Raw genomic sequence first — 15,634 nt, forward strand, 5'->3', positions numbered from 1 at the left:
CTAAGACCCATTTACCTCTCTGCATTTCAATCTCTACTTAGTACAAACTGCCATAATCTCTCCCTGGTGTTCTGTAGCAGGCTTCTAACCTGGCTTCCTGCATCCTCTTGATCTCTTCCCTCCTTCCTCCGCACTGTAGCTTGGGTGTTCTTTTAAAAACCCAAATCTGGGGGTGCCTGGGTGGCTCAGTCGGTTGGGCGCCCGACTTCGGCTCAGGTCATGATCTCACAGTTTGTGGGTTCAAGCCCCGCATCGGGCTCTGTGCTGACAGCTCAGACCCTAGAGCCTGCTTCAGATTCTGTGTCTCCCTCTCTCTCTGCCTGCCCCACTCAAGCTCTGTCTCTGTGTCTCTCAAAAATAAATAAACATTAAAAAAAAAAAAAAAAGTCTGGGGGTGCCTGAGTGGCTCAGTTAGTTAAGTGTCAGATTCTTGATTTCTGCTCAAGTCATTATCTCATGGATTGTGAGTTCGAGCTCTGCGTCGGGCTTTGTGCTAACAGCACAGAGCCTGCTTGGGATTCTCTTTCCCTCTCTCTCTGATCCTCCCCGGCTCACTTGCTCTCATGCATGCTCTCACTCTCCTATTCTTAAAAATAAATAAATAAACATTTAAAAAAATAATAAAATAAAAACCCAAATCTGCTCATTTCACCATCACTAACACCCACATGGCTTCCCACTGCCTTTTAAATATAAAGGCAGATGTGATACAGAACTCCTGGGGAGGCCAGGACAGCTGACCAGGGATACTTTGCTTTTAATTAACCTATTGTGTTCTTGCTGTAACAGTATTTTTTGTAATGACTAATAACCTTATTTTCCTTTCTATGATAAGGAGACTGGGTCACATTGATTCCTGGTAACCATAAAACTACAACCTCCCAGTTCAGGAAGGGATAACTAGCCTTTCAAATAGAAACTTCAAACTGAGATATTTACTTCTTAAAGTTCCTGTAAAGAACACCCTGAGCCAGATGGAACCTTGAAGATGAATTAGCCTAGAGCAGGGGTTGGCCAACAACGGCCTGAGGGCCAAATCAGGCCTGCCACCTGTTTTCATAAATATTTACCGGAACACAGTCACACTCACCCGTTTGTGTCCTGACTATGCTGTCTGCACTCCAATGGCAGAGTCAAATGCTTGTGACAGAGACTGCATGGCTTGCACAGCTTAAAGTACCTGGCCGTTAACAGAAAAGTTTTGCTGACTATGCTCCAAAGGTTAGGCTGCACGTGAAAGTCACCTGGAGTGCTTTTTAAAAGGGCTCACATCAGAGGTTCTGATTAAACTGATTTGAGGTGGAATCTAAGCACTAATATTAAAAACTTAGAAACAAAAAATTTCCCTCAGTGACTCTAATATGCAGCCACAGTTGAGAATCACTGATTTGATCTAGTCTCCTGTCTCATAGATGAGGAGTCAAGCCTATAGGCCAGGATTTGTCTCCTGTTTGTAATGAGTAACAACTACTAATATCTACAAAGCCCTATACAGCACATCCCTCTATATTATCTCACTTGACTCTTCTTTTTTTTTAATATTTATTTTTGAGAGAGAGAGAGAGAGAGAGAGAGAGAGACAGCAGGAGAGGGGCAGAAAGAGAGGGAGACACAGAATCCAAAGCAGGCTCTAGACTCTGAGCTGTCAGTACAGAGTCCAATGCATGGCTTGAACCCACAGACTGTGAGATCATGACCTGAGCCGAAGTCAGATGCTTAACTGACTGCGCCACCAAGGCACCCCTCTCATTTGATTCTTACGACAAATCTGAGGTTCAAAGAGCAGGAAGCACTTCTGTCCCTGCTTCACACATGATAGAACTGAGGCTCAGGAGATTTAAGTCATGTCCCCCCAAGTCTCCTATTTAGTAGAGGGGGCTAAGACTCATGTGCGTGTCTTCTGAATTACTGATGCTCATTGTACAAGTTACGTATTTATGACTTATTTTGGCATATGGAGTCCTATTTGCTGTCAGGGTCTCCAGAGCATTTAGAAACCTACCTTGCTAAACAGACTATGCTCTGCAGAGCCACTAGGATTCGTCATGGTCACTGTCAGGGTAGAGTAAGAGGGTAAGGATGCAGGTGAGGGGAGAGGATGCATGTAGGCGTATATCTATAGATCCCATCTCCGTGCCCTCACTTAAACCAGAGCAGGTGTATTTTTACCTGTTCAAGCATTAGGATCCCACATACAATTGTATGAATAAAGAGTTCCGCCTTTGAAGACCACTGACATGTCTCGGACCTTTGCTTACCGTTTCAATCCAAGATAGCAAGGTCACTCTGCCCCCAAATTCCTGTCACTTCTTACATCAAGTTCTTCCCTGTTGGTCTTAATGAAGTCAAAAAGAATAGTTTCTCATAATATCAGTATAGGTACTGTTTTTTGAGAAATGAAAGGCATTACTTTCAGCAGACCAGACTTCCCACATCTGACAGGGTAACTGACGTTTCTTGTTACTGCTCCCTGCCTCACTCACACATACCATATAATGCAAAATATATAATATACACTGTATAAAAAAAGGAAAATATCACCCCTATCCACTCTCTTGCTCGGTCACAGTGTTTCTCCTGACTACTCACTGGGTCTGCTTCCAGCCTAATCCACCAACTCTCCACCTTGCTTCCACTCTGAGGCTTTTCCTTCCTGTGGAAGTGAGGCATTCGTTAATGTCGGGGCGGGGGGGGGGGTGGTCGGGGGCAGGGGATGCACTGGGGGAGAGAAGACATCTTCTCGCATTTCTCTGTGTTTCCGAGAGGAAGGAACTTTTATTCTCCTCTCCACAGAAGTGAGAAGCCCCATACTGGACAGAACACACCCAGCTTTCCATTCTGTGACCTTATTTGCACCTTTCCACAGGAGGAAGAGAAACTAATCTGATTGATCTGAGTCCAGGACATTCAAAGGACTGAGTTTTTATCAGGACTGATGCCTGAGTGCGCAAGGTGTGCCACGGTCCCGGACTGCATCCTGATAAATCAGCGTCTGTCCTCAAACCTGGCAGTGGGAGGGGGTAGGAAGCTCCCCCTCCGTGTCTACTTTCAGTTCCAGGAATGACAGGGACACCCAGGGTCACACCATGGCATGACCTCCTATCTCAACACTTATTGGAGGAGGAGGCCATATCAGTGAATCCTAGAGCCCAACTGCCAGAAGCACCCTATTCCTCAGAAGCACAGTTCCTAAAACTTAACGAATGAAAGACACTGTGGCCTTAAACATGAGACATCTTCACCTTCTCTTTTAATAGAGTCATGTCTCTCACTTTACCAATTCTCAAAATATATGGTTTCTCTTTACATACATACACAAACACTTTTAAACATAAATGCCAAATTCAAAAGAAGCAGAGGAGTAGATAAATTTATGGAGCCACAGAACGGGAGAAAAGGCCAGTCACCAGATTTTACAAAAGATCACCTGAACTCCTTCTCTGGACATTCAACTTGATATATTATCCTAAATATCCCATGTCACATGGTCCACAAGTCTTCCTTTAGGATTCTGAAGCAGTCAATAGCCATACTTGTCATTAAGATGGGTCCTGCCATCTCCACTTTGGCCTAGATCAAAGTATAAAGAAAAAAAAGAAATACATTCACTTCTCCAAAGTCAGGAGGGAAAAGATACCCAGACATTAGTGTCCGAAAAAGTAAAACAGACAAAGAGGTTTCTTCTATTCCAGAACTCTGCCCTTTTGCATATGATTTCAAAACGTGGTCGTCTTTTCATTTCTACCTTCACATTTATTAGCTGATAAAAAGCAAACATTTCTAGTACCAAAATTTCTGTTAACTACTAGTGTATGAGAAACTTGATCCATAGAAAAGCAACCTGTGATAAGCTTATGGGGAGCAAACACCTCATATACTGCCTTAAGTGCGTGTGTATGAACATAAGCTGTATACTCTCTATAGAATGCAATTCACAATCTCAAAAATGTTTATAGTCTCTCATCCAGTATGTTAACTTTTACGACTTTTTTTTTCTACACACACAACTCTACACTTGCAAAATTATGTTATGTTAGAGACTACTTACTGCAGAGTTGTTTATAATAGCAAAATTGGAAAACAGCAAATATTCACTGAGGGAACTGGTTAAATAAGTAAAGGTGTATGTATACCATAAAAAAGAACTATGCTACAAGAAGAAAGAAAGAAAGAAAGAAAGAAAGAAAGAAAGAAAGAAAGAAAGAAAGAAAGAAAGAAAGAAAGAAAGAAAGAAAGAAAGAAAGAAAGAAAGAAAGGCCTATAAATAGATACAAAAGGATATCCATAGAGTGATAAGTACAAAACAGAAAGATACAGAATATGATTCTATTTGTGTAAAAAAGGTGGTGAAATATCATGTATTTTATTGTTTACACAGGCATTTCACATGACACATATAAGAAGTCACAGAGGGGCTCCTGGGTGGCTCTGTCTGTTAAGCATCTGACTCTTGATTTCGGCTCAGGTCATGAGCTCACAGTGAGATTGAGCCCTGAGTCAGGCTCTGTGCTGACAGTGTGGAGCCTGCTTGGGATTCTCTTTCTCCCTCCCCTCCCCTCAAAATAAGTAAATAAACATTTTTTTTTAAGTCATAAGAAAGTGATATTTTGTTGGCTTTAATGGAAAATACTGAGTAGCTGAGGTAGAACCAGAAGTTGTTGTTTTTTAACTTGAAAGAAATTTTAAAATACATGCAGAAGAGAAAAATACAATGAACCTCCATGTACTCATCACCCAGCTAAAACAATTATCAATATGTGGCAAATCCTGCTTTGTCTACTACTCCCTCATCCTCTGCTTCTACTGGATTATCTTTTTTTTTTTTTTTTAATGTTTATTTATTTTTGAGAGAGAGAAAGAGAGGGAGGGAGGGAGGGGCAGAGAGAGACAGAGACACAGAATCCAAAGCAGGCTCCAGGCTCTGAGCTGTCAGCACAGAGCTCGACATGGGGCTCAAACTCATGAACGAGATCATGACCTGAGCCAAAGTCAGACACTTAACCGACTGAGCCACCCAGGCATTATCTTAAGGCAAATCTCAGTTATCATTCCACCTGTGAACCTTCTGTACATAGTCCTAGAAGAACTTTTCCTAAAAAACATAATTCACACTTTGAAATAATTAATAATTTCCTAATAGTATCAAACATCTGGCTAGTATGCAAAATTATCCAACTCGTATGTAACTTTTTTAATAGTTGTTTGTTCCAGGGGCGCCTGGGTGGCTCAGTCGGTTAAGCGTCTGACTTCGGCTCAGGTCATGACCTCATGGTTTGTGAGTATGAGTCCCTGCATCAGGCTCTGTGCTGACAGCTCAGAGCCTGGAGCCTGCTTTGGATTCTGTGTCTCCCTCTCTCCCTGTCCCTCCCCTAGTTGTGCTGTATCTCTCTCTGTCTCTCAAAAATAAATAAATGTTAAAAAATTAAAAAAAAAGGGCGCCTGGGTGGCGCAGTCGGTTAAGCGTCCGACTTCAGCCAGGTCACGATCTCGCGGTCCGTGAGTTCGAGCCCCGCGTCGGGCTCTGGGCTGATGGCTCGGAGCCTGGAGCCTGTTTCCGGTTCTGTGTCTCCCTCTCTCTCTGCCCCTCCCCCGTTCATGCTCTGTCTCTCTCTGTCCCAAAAATAAAAAAAAAAAAAAAAAAAAAAAAAAACGTTGAAAAAAAAAAAAATTAAAAAAAAAAAATAGTGGTTTGTTCCAATAAGGATCCAAGCAGAATCCACAAATTATACTTGGTTGATGTATCTCTTTAGATCTTTTACTCTACCTGTTCCCCTAGAAGGGAGAATTTTCCCACTTCATACTCTTATAAAAACTTCACATTTTGAACCTTAAACATACATTACCTACTCAGAAATATAAATAAGTCTTAAGGAGAATAAGTCTTAGAAGAGAAGAAAAGTAAATACAATCTACCTTCAGGTGGGACCCACACACAGTAGTCTGGGTCATCTTCTGGATATCTGGAGGAAAGTGTTGCTGGAAGCTGCAAAGAAAACAGAAGTTATTTTACTGAAAATAATTTTAACTCTAAGAACTATTATCCCTATGCCTGTCAGCAAACAAAAACTAAGAGCAGCTTCCATTAATTACCTTCGCATAAGTAACCAAAAAATGGGAGAACATCTCTGAACCTTGACTTTTTCCTGTAAAGCCTCAACAAGTTGATTTTCAGCCAGTGAGAGAGAGTGAGGTTTTTTAAAAGAGGCAGTTAACAGAGATATGAGTTCTAATGGTATGATCTCCATACAGGGAATTTTGGTATTTGTCTTTTGATCTAGGTGGAGAAAAGAGTTAACAGAGCAAGCCTAACTGCTATCCTTTGAAAGGCCTGTTTGCAAGGCTGGCCCTCGCCTAGTTTCTGGGGACTTGGATTTCAGGAGGGTTCCTACTACCCTGATAAAAGTGGCTCACTATGCCTAAACTGTCTGTAAAAAACAATAGGGTTCGTGCTGAACATCTACTTTCCTTCTTGGAGAATGAAACTGGAGTACATGCCAGGCAGGAGGTACCCATATGATCAGTCCCCAGTGGGCACTGAGTCTCTAATGGGCCTCGCTGGTTAGCAACATTTCAACAAGATGTCACAACTCACTGCTAGGGGAATTAAGCACATCCTGTGTGACTCCACTGAAAAAGGACTCTTGGAAGCTTAGCCTGGTTTCCTCAGACTTTGCCCCATGTGCCTTTTCCCTCTGTTGACTGTGCTTGGTATCCTTTACTGTAGTAAATCACAGCTGTGAGTACAACTACATGCTGAGTCCTGTGAGGCGTCCTATGAATTATCTAGCCTGAGGGTGGTCTTACGGACCTCCTAACACAACTAGCAATCCCACTTTTGGAAACTTACTGTATCCATACAAAATTTTGTACACACAAGATTAGTCCTTATAGCACCGTTATAATAAAAGACTAGAAACAACCCAGCGTCAGGGCGCCTGGGTGGCTCATTCCGTTGAGTGTCTGACTTCGACTCAGATGATGATCTCACAGTTTGTGGGTTCGAGCCCCATGTCGGGCTCTGTGCTGACAGCTCAGAGCCTGGAGCCTGCTTTGGATTCTCTGTCTCCCTCTCTCTCTCTCTCTCTCTCTCTCCCTCTCTGCCCCTTCTCTGCTCGTGCTCTCTTTCTCAAAAATAAACATTTTTAAAAATTAAAAAGAAAAGAAACAACCCAGCGTCAATCTATGGAGAAATGGTTAAGTATAGTACATCCATACAGTAGGAAGCCCTTGGTATACCAATACCTATTATGATTTCCACAATAGGTTAAAAAAAAAAAAAAAAGATGTATAATGCAGTACATTACATTCTATTTTCCGTGTAATAAAAGGTCAAATAAGAATATATTATTCAAATGTCTTTGTATGGCATAAAAGGATATGAACAAAGGTTCACAAATTAATAAAAGAGGTATATGCACAGTTATAGGGAACAGTGTGGATGGAGACAACAGAGAATTCAGAAAACAAAAATTCAAAAATAAGAGAGCCCAGACTTCTAGAAGAGGAGGTATTAGGCAGTTGGGAACTCTGCTAAGGTGATCCCTAAAAATTCACTCTTCTGAATGTGGTCCATGACAAGGGGATTCATTTTTACTCCTAGAGACATGAAGATTACGACTAAGGTACTTACTTTGCCTGGACCGGGAGCTTTCTTTTTCTTCAATTCATCTCTGTTTTTCTCATATTCATTCTTTGATGCTAATTTGAGAAAAAGAAAAAAAAAGAGGCAATAGCTATTTCAGAATAAGTAAAATAGAAAGGAAAAATTCCTCCTTAGAGAACATTATAAAAATTGAACATGTAACAATCAAATTCTTAAAAATTCCCTCTACTGTAAAGATTCTATTAAAGAGAAAATTTTCCCTCTGCTAATAACCCTAGCTTTCAAATCCAAACGCTGTTCTAGAGCTTGAATGTAATCGCACTATTTGAAAAAGGAAAGGAAAATGGGCTGATTTTACTATTCTACAGTTCAACCATTACAGTTTAAAGCAGTAGAGGGGTGCGTAGGCAGCTCAGTCAGTGAGCATCCAACTTTTGATTTCGGCTCAAGTCGTGATCTCCTGGTTTGTGGGTTTGAGCCCATATCTGTACTGTTAGTGCAGAGCCTGCTTGAAATTCTCTCTCGGTCCCTTCCCCACTCTCTCAAAAATAAATAAATAAACACTTTTTTAAAAAAAAAGCAGGGGTGCCTGGATGGCTCAGCTGGTTAAGCGTCTGACTCTTGGTTTCGGCTCAGGTCATGATCTCACGGTTTGTGGGTTCGAGCCCCACATCAGGCTCTGTGCTGGGTGGCTGGTGTCAAGCCTGCTTGGTGTCCTCTCTGTTCTCCCTCTCTCTGCCCCTCCCCTGCTCATGCGCTCTCTCTCTCTCTCAAAAATAAACATTAAAATAAATGTTTATTTATTTTTTTAATGTTTATTAAACATGAAAAACACAAACGGTAAGATGATGACCTGAGCTGAAGTTAACGCTCAAACGACTGAGCCACCCAGGCACCCCAATAAACATTAAAAAAAAAAAAAAAAAAAAGGGCAGTAGAAAACCAGTCCTTTTTATTAAAAGGCCAACTTTTCAACCAATTTCTTTTAATAGTTTTGGAATCACTCCCATGATAGGCACAGACTCATCTCTGGGAGATGGAAAATTGTGGAGGGCTATGCATGGCCATGGGAAGAGTGAAGGCATCAGGTATTCTGCAGGTCAGGAAAATGGAACCCAAGAGGCAGAAAAGGAATAAAGAAAGGCAAATGGGATGGCAGCAAACATAACCTCTCATATGTTCCAGCAGCGTCTCCCCCCAGCATGCTCTGTGAAAGGCCATGCTCTGTGCTGCTTCAGCTCGACTCCAACCCCTCCTCTGACACCAGCTGGTTGCTTATGTGCAGAGCAGCTAAGGAGGCAGCTACGCTACTTGCCTGAGGGTTCCTCACATGATGCAGCTGTTTCACTAATCTCTTGATAATCTTTATTCTGTTGCACTTGGCTGAGTTGAGACATGTTTTCTATAAAATGCAGAACCAGAGTGTACTGTTATTATTTAATTCATAGGAGGGAACCAAGAAAACAAAGGCAAAAGCAAGAAAAGCTAAGTAAATACATAATCATCCAGCCTTACCATCATTAGCTTCAATAACCTTAATTAGATTTTCAAAAAAAAGTACCTCCATATGTCTAACAGAGAAACCAATTTTCCACTTTAAAAACTGGCCAACTCTGAGCTAAAACTTTTCAGCAGTACTTACCAAAACCCTTAAAAATGTACATATTCCTTGGCCTAGAAATTCTACTTCCAGGAACAGATTCAAAGAAAATAATCAGAGATGAATACCAAGATTTATTACATACAGTATGTTTATAACAGCAAAAATTAACAAATAATGTACAGGTCTAACAATATGGAGTTGATTAAATCAATCATGGCACATGCATATGATGGACCACTATGCTTATTGAAGTCACATTTTAAAAGAACATTTTAAGACATGGGAATGCAAGCTGGTTCAGCCACTCTGGAAAACAGTATGGAGGTTCCTCAAAAAATTAAAAATAGAACTACCCTATGACCCAGCAATTGCACTACTAGGTATTTATCCAAGGGATACTGGTGTGCTGTTTCGAAGGGACACATGCACCCCGATGTTTATAGCAGCACTATCAATAATAGCCAAAATATGGAAAGAGCCCAAATATCCATAAACGGATGAATGGATAAAGAAGATGTGGTATATATATACAATGGGGTATTACTCAGCAATCAAAAAGAATGAAATCTTGCCATCTGAAACTATGTGGATGGAACTAGAAGGTATTAGGCTAAGCGAAATTAGTCAGAGAAAGACAAATATCATATGATTTCACTCATATGAGGACTTTAAGAGACAAAACAGATGAACATAAGGGAAGCAAAAATAATATAAAAACAGGGAGGGGGACAAAACATAAGAGACTCTTACATATGAAGAACAAACAGAGGGTTACTGGAGGGATTATGGGAGGGGGATGGGCTAAATGGGTCAGGGGCATTAAGGAATCTACTCCCGAAGGGGCGCCTGGGTGGCTCAGTTAGTTAAGCGTCCGACTTCAGCTCAGGTCATGATCTCACAGCTCGTGAGTTTGCACCCCACGTTGGGCTCTGTGCTGACAGCTCAGAGCCTGGAGCCTGCTTCCGATTCTGTGTCTCCCTCTCTGCCCCAATCCACTCGCATTCTGTCTCTGTCTCTCTCTCAAAAATAAACAAACATTAAAAAAATAAAAAACTAAAAAAAAAAAAACAAAAGGAATTTACTCCTGAAATCATTGTTTCACTATATGCTAACTAATTTGGATGTAAATTTTTAAAAAAATTTTGTTTAATAATAAAATTTAAAACAAAAAAAAAAATAATTTAAAAAATTAATTAAAAAAATAAAAGAACATGTCAAGACAGAGAAAAAAATAGATTATAAAATAGCATGTACAACATAATCCTAATAGTGAAAAAAAAGGCCTAGAGTAATCCCTAATCAGCCGCAAATTTACTAATTAATGTATCTTTACCAAATTTTAAAATCTTCTATTTTTATACACACACATATTTCCTTTGCTCCTTTAAAGAAAAAATACAATACTTATTGCTCCCTTTCCTGCTGGCCTGCTTATATGCCACCCTCACAATATATGGATCAGAGACTAGACTCATTAAAAAAGCATGTATTACGCACCTTGTTTGAAAAGGCTAAGCATTTTGCCAATAACTAAACAAAAGGAGAATGCAAAAACAAAAGATCTCTCACAGATGAAAAAAACAGTAACTTTTCTTTTCTCAAACAACTGAGGATGATCCAAGAGAATGTCTACATACCAGGCCTGTTGTTTTATGTAGATAAGCCTGGTTTGTTTTGGAAGTAGACATGCAAACTTTCCCACATATATTTAATGTCAGTTTTTGTTTTGTTTTTCGTCAAGCTCTCTATTTTCTGTGAAGTCTTAGTATTGCCAGACAGTTTGGCCACCCTGCAGGAAAGTAACTCCTGCAGTGGACAAGGAGAGAAAGATACTAAAATGATAAACAATTATCTCTAGGGGTGAGACTGCAGTAGATCTCTCTTTTCTTCTTTGGACTTTGATGTATGATCAGAAGTTTCTAAAATGAATTTATCTTCCTTTTATAATCAGAAGAAAACATATTCAAAAGCCAATCAATTCCCTCTTTTTCATCAAGCCTTTGCTGAGGTGGGTCTCTGCTAGGTGTTCTGCTAGGTACCACGGACAAAAAGATGAATAAGGCATTATGCTTCCTGAGCAGTATACACAGTGGGTACAATTATGCTTAGCCTCTGTTTTAGGGATAGGGAAAAAAATGAGCAAGAGGAGGTTTATCTTTAAACCACCTAATCAGGCCTCATCATGAACCTAGTCCACTGCCCTCCAATCACACAGTGGCAGCTGCTCAGGGTTATTTCATAGCAACTGTGGTTTCAGATTCCACAGCTTTCAAAGTTTCACAACTCTGGAATAGACTGGAAATGCCTGCCCTTATTTTGCAATGAGGATAAATAATGACTGACAGTCAAAGAAAGAAAGACTGACAGTCAAAGAAAGAAAATATGTTTCCACAGAGTCAGCTGTGTTATATATCATAAAGTGCCACAAAGTCAAAATGCACAAGCAAGAACTGGCTTTGCTTTTTAGACCTCTGCACAATTAATGCAAATGCCCCACTGAACAGCATAGGAAGGAGAAGAAAGATTTACCATGGTTTTTTGTTTCTTTAGAACATGTGAGATCAGTGGGAGGCCTCGCTTCCTGCACTGCTTCTTCCGGCTCTATCTCCGCCTGTAACCTACTGCTCTCAGCCTCCATTTTTTTCTTTTCATCCTCCTCCTTTTCCTTCTCCACATCTTCTTCTTCTTCTTCCTCCTCCTCTTCTACTTCAGGCTCATCCTTCATTCTCATTAGAGCTGGAGGGAGTTCTGGACGTTTGGGGGGTAACTTCTATAAAGAAAACAAAACCATGAATGAAGAGTTCCACATAATGAGAAAGAGACAACTCTCTTCAAGGAGGTTAAGCTAAATGTGGAGAATGTCTAACCCCTCCAGGTTGATGAACCCTGCAGAAGTCTGCTGGAAGGAGGACCTGCACATGAGCTTTTATCCATCTGTGGACCCTTAACACATTATCTTTATTAGTTTCTAGGGTCCAAAGAATATTAAGTACAAAACACTTGAAACAGCTTGTAGGGAATGAAAACATTTATTCCAGGCGAGTACCTGCTGCAGGAATTCTGTCCTGTTACCCCTCAGGGGGTTAAAGGATCTTCATCACAAAAGCTAACAAACAGATTATTTGCCTAGATTTTTCACTTCAGATTTAACTCAATTTAAGGAAATAAGACATGTAAATCGGTAAAACAGATCCTGAAGAAAAGACATTCCTTGAAGAATAAAGTCAAACATTCTGATCAAGACCTCTCAATAAAAGTAATTATTAGAAAAAGTTGATTGCAGCTTAAGAAATAGAAAGTACCAAAGTGTACGTTGGGCATATCATTTTTTAAAGAAAGGATTTAATTCAGTAATCCTTTCAAGAGAGCTTTTTATTTTATTTATTTTTTTAATTTTATTTTAAGTAGGCCTCCACACCCAACATGGGCCTTGAACTTATGACCCTGAGATTAAGAGTTGTATGCTCTACTGACTGAGCCATCCAGGCACCCCTAAAGAGAGTTTTAAGTGAGTTTTTCCGCTAACTAAAACACAAGTACTTCCAGTCCCCCCATCCTCACAGAAAAACCTCCATCTCAGGTCAACCACATACTCACTCACAACATATGGCTGGGACTTCAGGCTTCTTCCCCCAGATGGCAGTTTACCCTAATTGAAGGTGTTGGGGGCTGAATTCTGTCCCCACAAAATTCATACATTGAAGTCCCAATCCTTAGTACCTCAGAAGTAACCATATTTAGAGATAAAATCTTTAAAGAGGTAAGTTAAAACAAAGCAGTTAGAGTAGGACCCTAATCCAATATGGCTGGTATTTTTTTTTTTTTTTTTTTGAGAGGGTGAGAGAGAGAAAGAGAGAGAGAGAGCGAGCATGCACAGAAGGAAAGAGCAGGGGAGGGGCAGAGAGAGAGGGAGGGAGAGACTCCCAAGCAGGCTCCGCACTGTCAGCCCCACCTGGGGCTCAATCTCACGAACCTTGATAGTGACCTGAGCCAAAATCTAGATTCAGACGCTTAACCAACTGAGTCACCCAGGCATCCCACTATGACTGGTACTCTTATAAGAGGAGGAGGAGAGGGGAGACACCACAGGTGCAAGTGCACAGACAGGTGACCACGTGAAGATGCAGGAAGAGGGCAGCCATCCCCAAGCCTAGGAAAGAGACCTCAGGGGAAACCAACCCTGCTGGCATGCTGATCTTGGAACTGTGAGAAAATAAATTTCTGTCCTCTAAGCCGCTCAGTCCGTGGTATTTGGTTAGGGCAGCCCTTGCACACTAATACACAAGATTCAGCTCTTTGGGGTGATGAAAACCTTCTAAAAGCTGGACCTGTAAACAGGGATGTATATAAAACAAAAACATTCACCAGTGAAGTGTTAGAGGATAACAGAGAGATCACAAAACTCAAAAAAGAGAGGACCTGGATTTGATTGCCAGTCTAGTCACTTAATGATGAGGATGTGTCCCGTAATTAACTTCTCTGACCCTGTTTCCTCACCTTTGAGAGGTAATAATTCCCACAAGTCAGCAAGTGTTGAAGGGATTAAATGAAGTAAGGAACACCACATGGCAGAGCCGGGTGCAGTGACTATATAACTAACAAATGTTGAGTCCCACCAGGAAAAGAGACACTCCTTAAATGCAACATCCATCACAAATTAATACACTGATGTTCAATGTACGAATCAGTTATATGCAAATTGACTTGAGAGCTAAAAGTTTAACACCGTGACCCACAACTTACCCCTACTGTTCCCGTTTTTAATTTGAATTTGCTTCCTCCTTTCATGGCACCAAAGAGAGGCAACGTAAGCTTTTTAGCTTTGTTTTCCACATCTGTAGTCTGACTTTCAGTCCTAAGAAGAAAGAGTAATTGTACATGTCTATTCCAGTGAGGCCAAAATTTTATCTAAGAACACTCTGGACTCTGACAAAGAAACTTCTGGGAAACAAAAATTTCCACAAAATGAATATCTAAGCATATACCAACAGGAAAAGGCCAACGGAGTCTGAATGGACAATGATACTGCTGACTGTCACAGACACAGGACTATTAAGGGCGAGATGAGGTTCTTAACTTCAGTTAAGTCCCAACATGCTACATGACTTCACCTTCATAAAATGATGCTAACAGTACGAAGGTCACTGGCAAATGGGGCAAGATCCCATTCCCACTAAGTGGCAGGAGACGGGTCCACAAAGTTAAGCCCTATTTTCCACCAACCTCGCAAGAGGACCCACAGTGTCTTGCCTGGAGTCCACACTTATCATAACCGTGGACAAAGGCTCTGATCACAGAAGTTAAAAAAACAAAAACAAAAACCTCTGTGAAGGGGCTACGCTGCGTGGTGAGTAATGACAAGGACATAATGAGAGACCTTACAACTGGTGAGTTTGTCAGCGTCTCACTGGCTGGAGAGAGTTATAACAGCTAAGCCCACTAGGGTAAAGCTAAGGAAGAGCAAAAAGAAGAGATTATAGAAATTGGGAAACATCAGGGGCAAAAAAAAGAACACAGCAAAAACAAAAAGGATGTAGTTGAGTTGACAAGACATTCAGAGAGTAGGCAGAGGTGACGATGACAAGATAGCATGAGGAGACATAGGGAAGGGCAGGCCTGCATTCTGGAATACAGGGACAGCACTGGCACTCAAGACACACTGTGAGCCATATGAGAAAATGACCTTGCTGCTCTATACTGAAGCCCCATTTGTCGCTACTACCTTCTTCTACCTAAGTCTTACCCCCTCAGTGGTGCTCTTGGGCCTAGCCTCACCACCTTGCTCTCTACCATGGACAGACCCATTGCCTTGCTAAGGCCACCAGAAAAATCCTGCCTGTTTGTCCGTAAAGACTTTTCATCAAATACTATCCTTCACAGCCCCTCCCTACAGGTCTCAGGAAGGTTCTAGCACAGAAGACAAAAGCAAGAGCAACCCAGATATTCTTCAGCTCCATTAAATAGCTTGGCTTGTCTGGAAGACGGGCAAAGTCACCCCAAGGAGCCAAATGGCAGAAGACGGGATCCCAATCAAGAGCTGCTTGGGCAGGGGCAGGAGGGGTGTTAGGTAGAAAGGTTGGAAGGTCAACCAAAGTGAGAAGAGGAGGGAGAAGGTACACACATCTGTACATGTGCTGCTGAAGTGAGCACAAGGTACACACATCTGAAGTCCAGGATATAAAGTAGGAGAGGGAGGAGAAACTAAGCAGACACACAGACAGCAGGAAGGGAGGCTGTGGAGGAGACTGGCATACCTTCTCTGGAAGGGATGACTTAGCAAGGGAAAGGATTTCAGAGTTGGAATTAAAATTCAATGTTAATTGGTTTACCCTCAGCTATACCTCCAGAGTTTTTACCCTTTCTCCACAAACACAATGTTACAAATAACTGCTAAGTATAACAGAAACAGGACAATGATCACAATGATG

At 41.2% G+C, this 15,634-nt stretch overlaps 1 protein-coding gene across 1 annotated transcript in view; it reads right to left on the minus strand.

Annotated features, from left to right (window-relative positions):
• Positions 1-3,228: 3,228 nt before the first annotated feature.
• The window catches only part of LOC102970732 (solute carrier family 4 member 1 adaptor protein), a 28,565-nt gene continuing 16,159 nt past the window's right edge, over positions 3,229-15,634 (minus strand). The window contains exons 9-14 of the mRNA XM_042982268.1: positions 13,950-14,061; positions 11,736-11,976; positions 8,919-9,005; positions 7,631-7,698; positions 5,914-5,983; positions 3,229-3,570 (exon numbers count right to left, since the gene is read on the minus strand). Of these exons, the coding sequence (XP_042838202.1) occupies positions 3,521-3,570; positions 5,914-5,983; positions 7,631-7,698; positions 8,919-9,005; positions 11,736-11,976; positions 13,950-14,061 (628 nt within the window). The 3' untranslated portion in view covers positions 3,229-3,520. The remainder of the gene's footprint in view (positions 3,571-5,913; positions 5,984-7,630; positions 7,699-8,918; positions 9,006-11,735; positions 11,977-13,949; positions 14,062-15,634) is intronic.

Source organism: Panthera tigris, chromosome A3 (assembly GCF_018350195.1).
Source record: "Panthera tigris isolate Pti1 chromosome A3, P.tigris_Pti1_mat1.1, whole genome shotgun sequence".
NCBI classification, from domain to species: domain Eukaryota; kingdom Metazoa; phylum Chordata; class Mammalia; order Carnivora; family Felidae; genus Panthera; species Panthera tigris.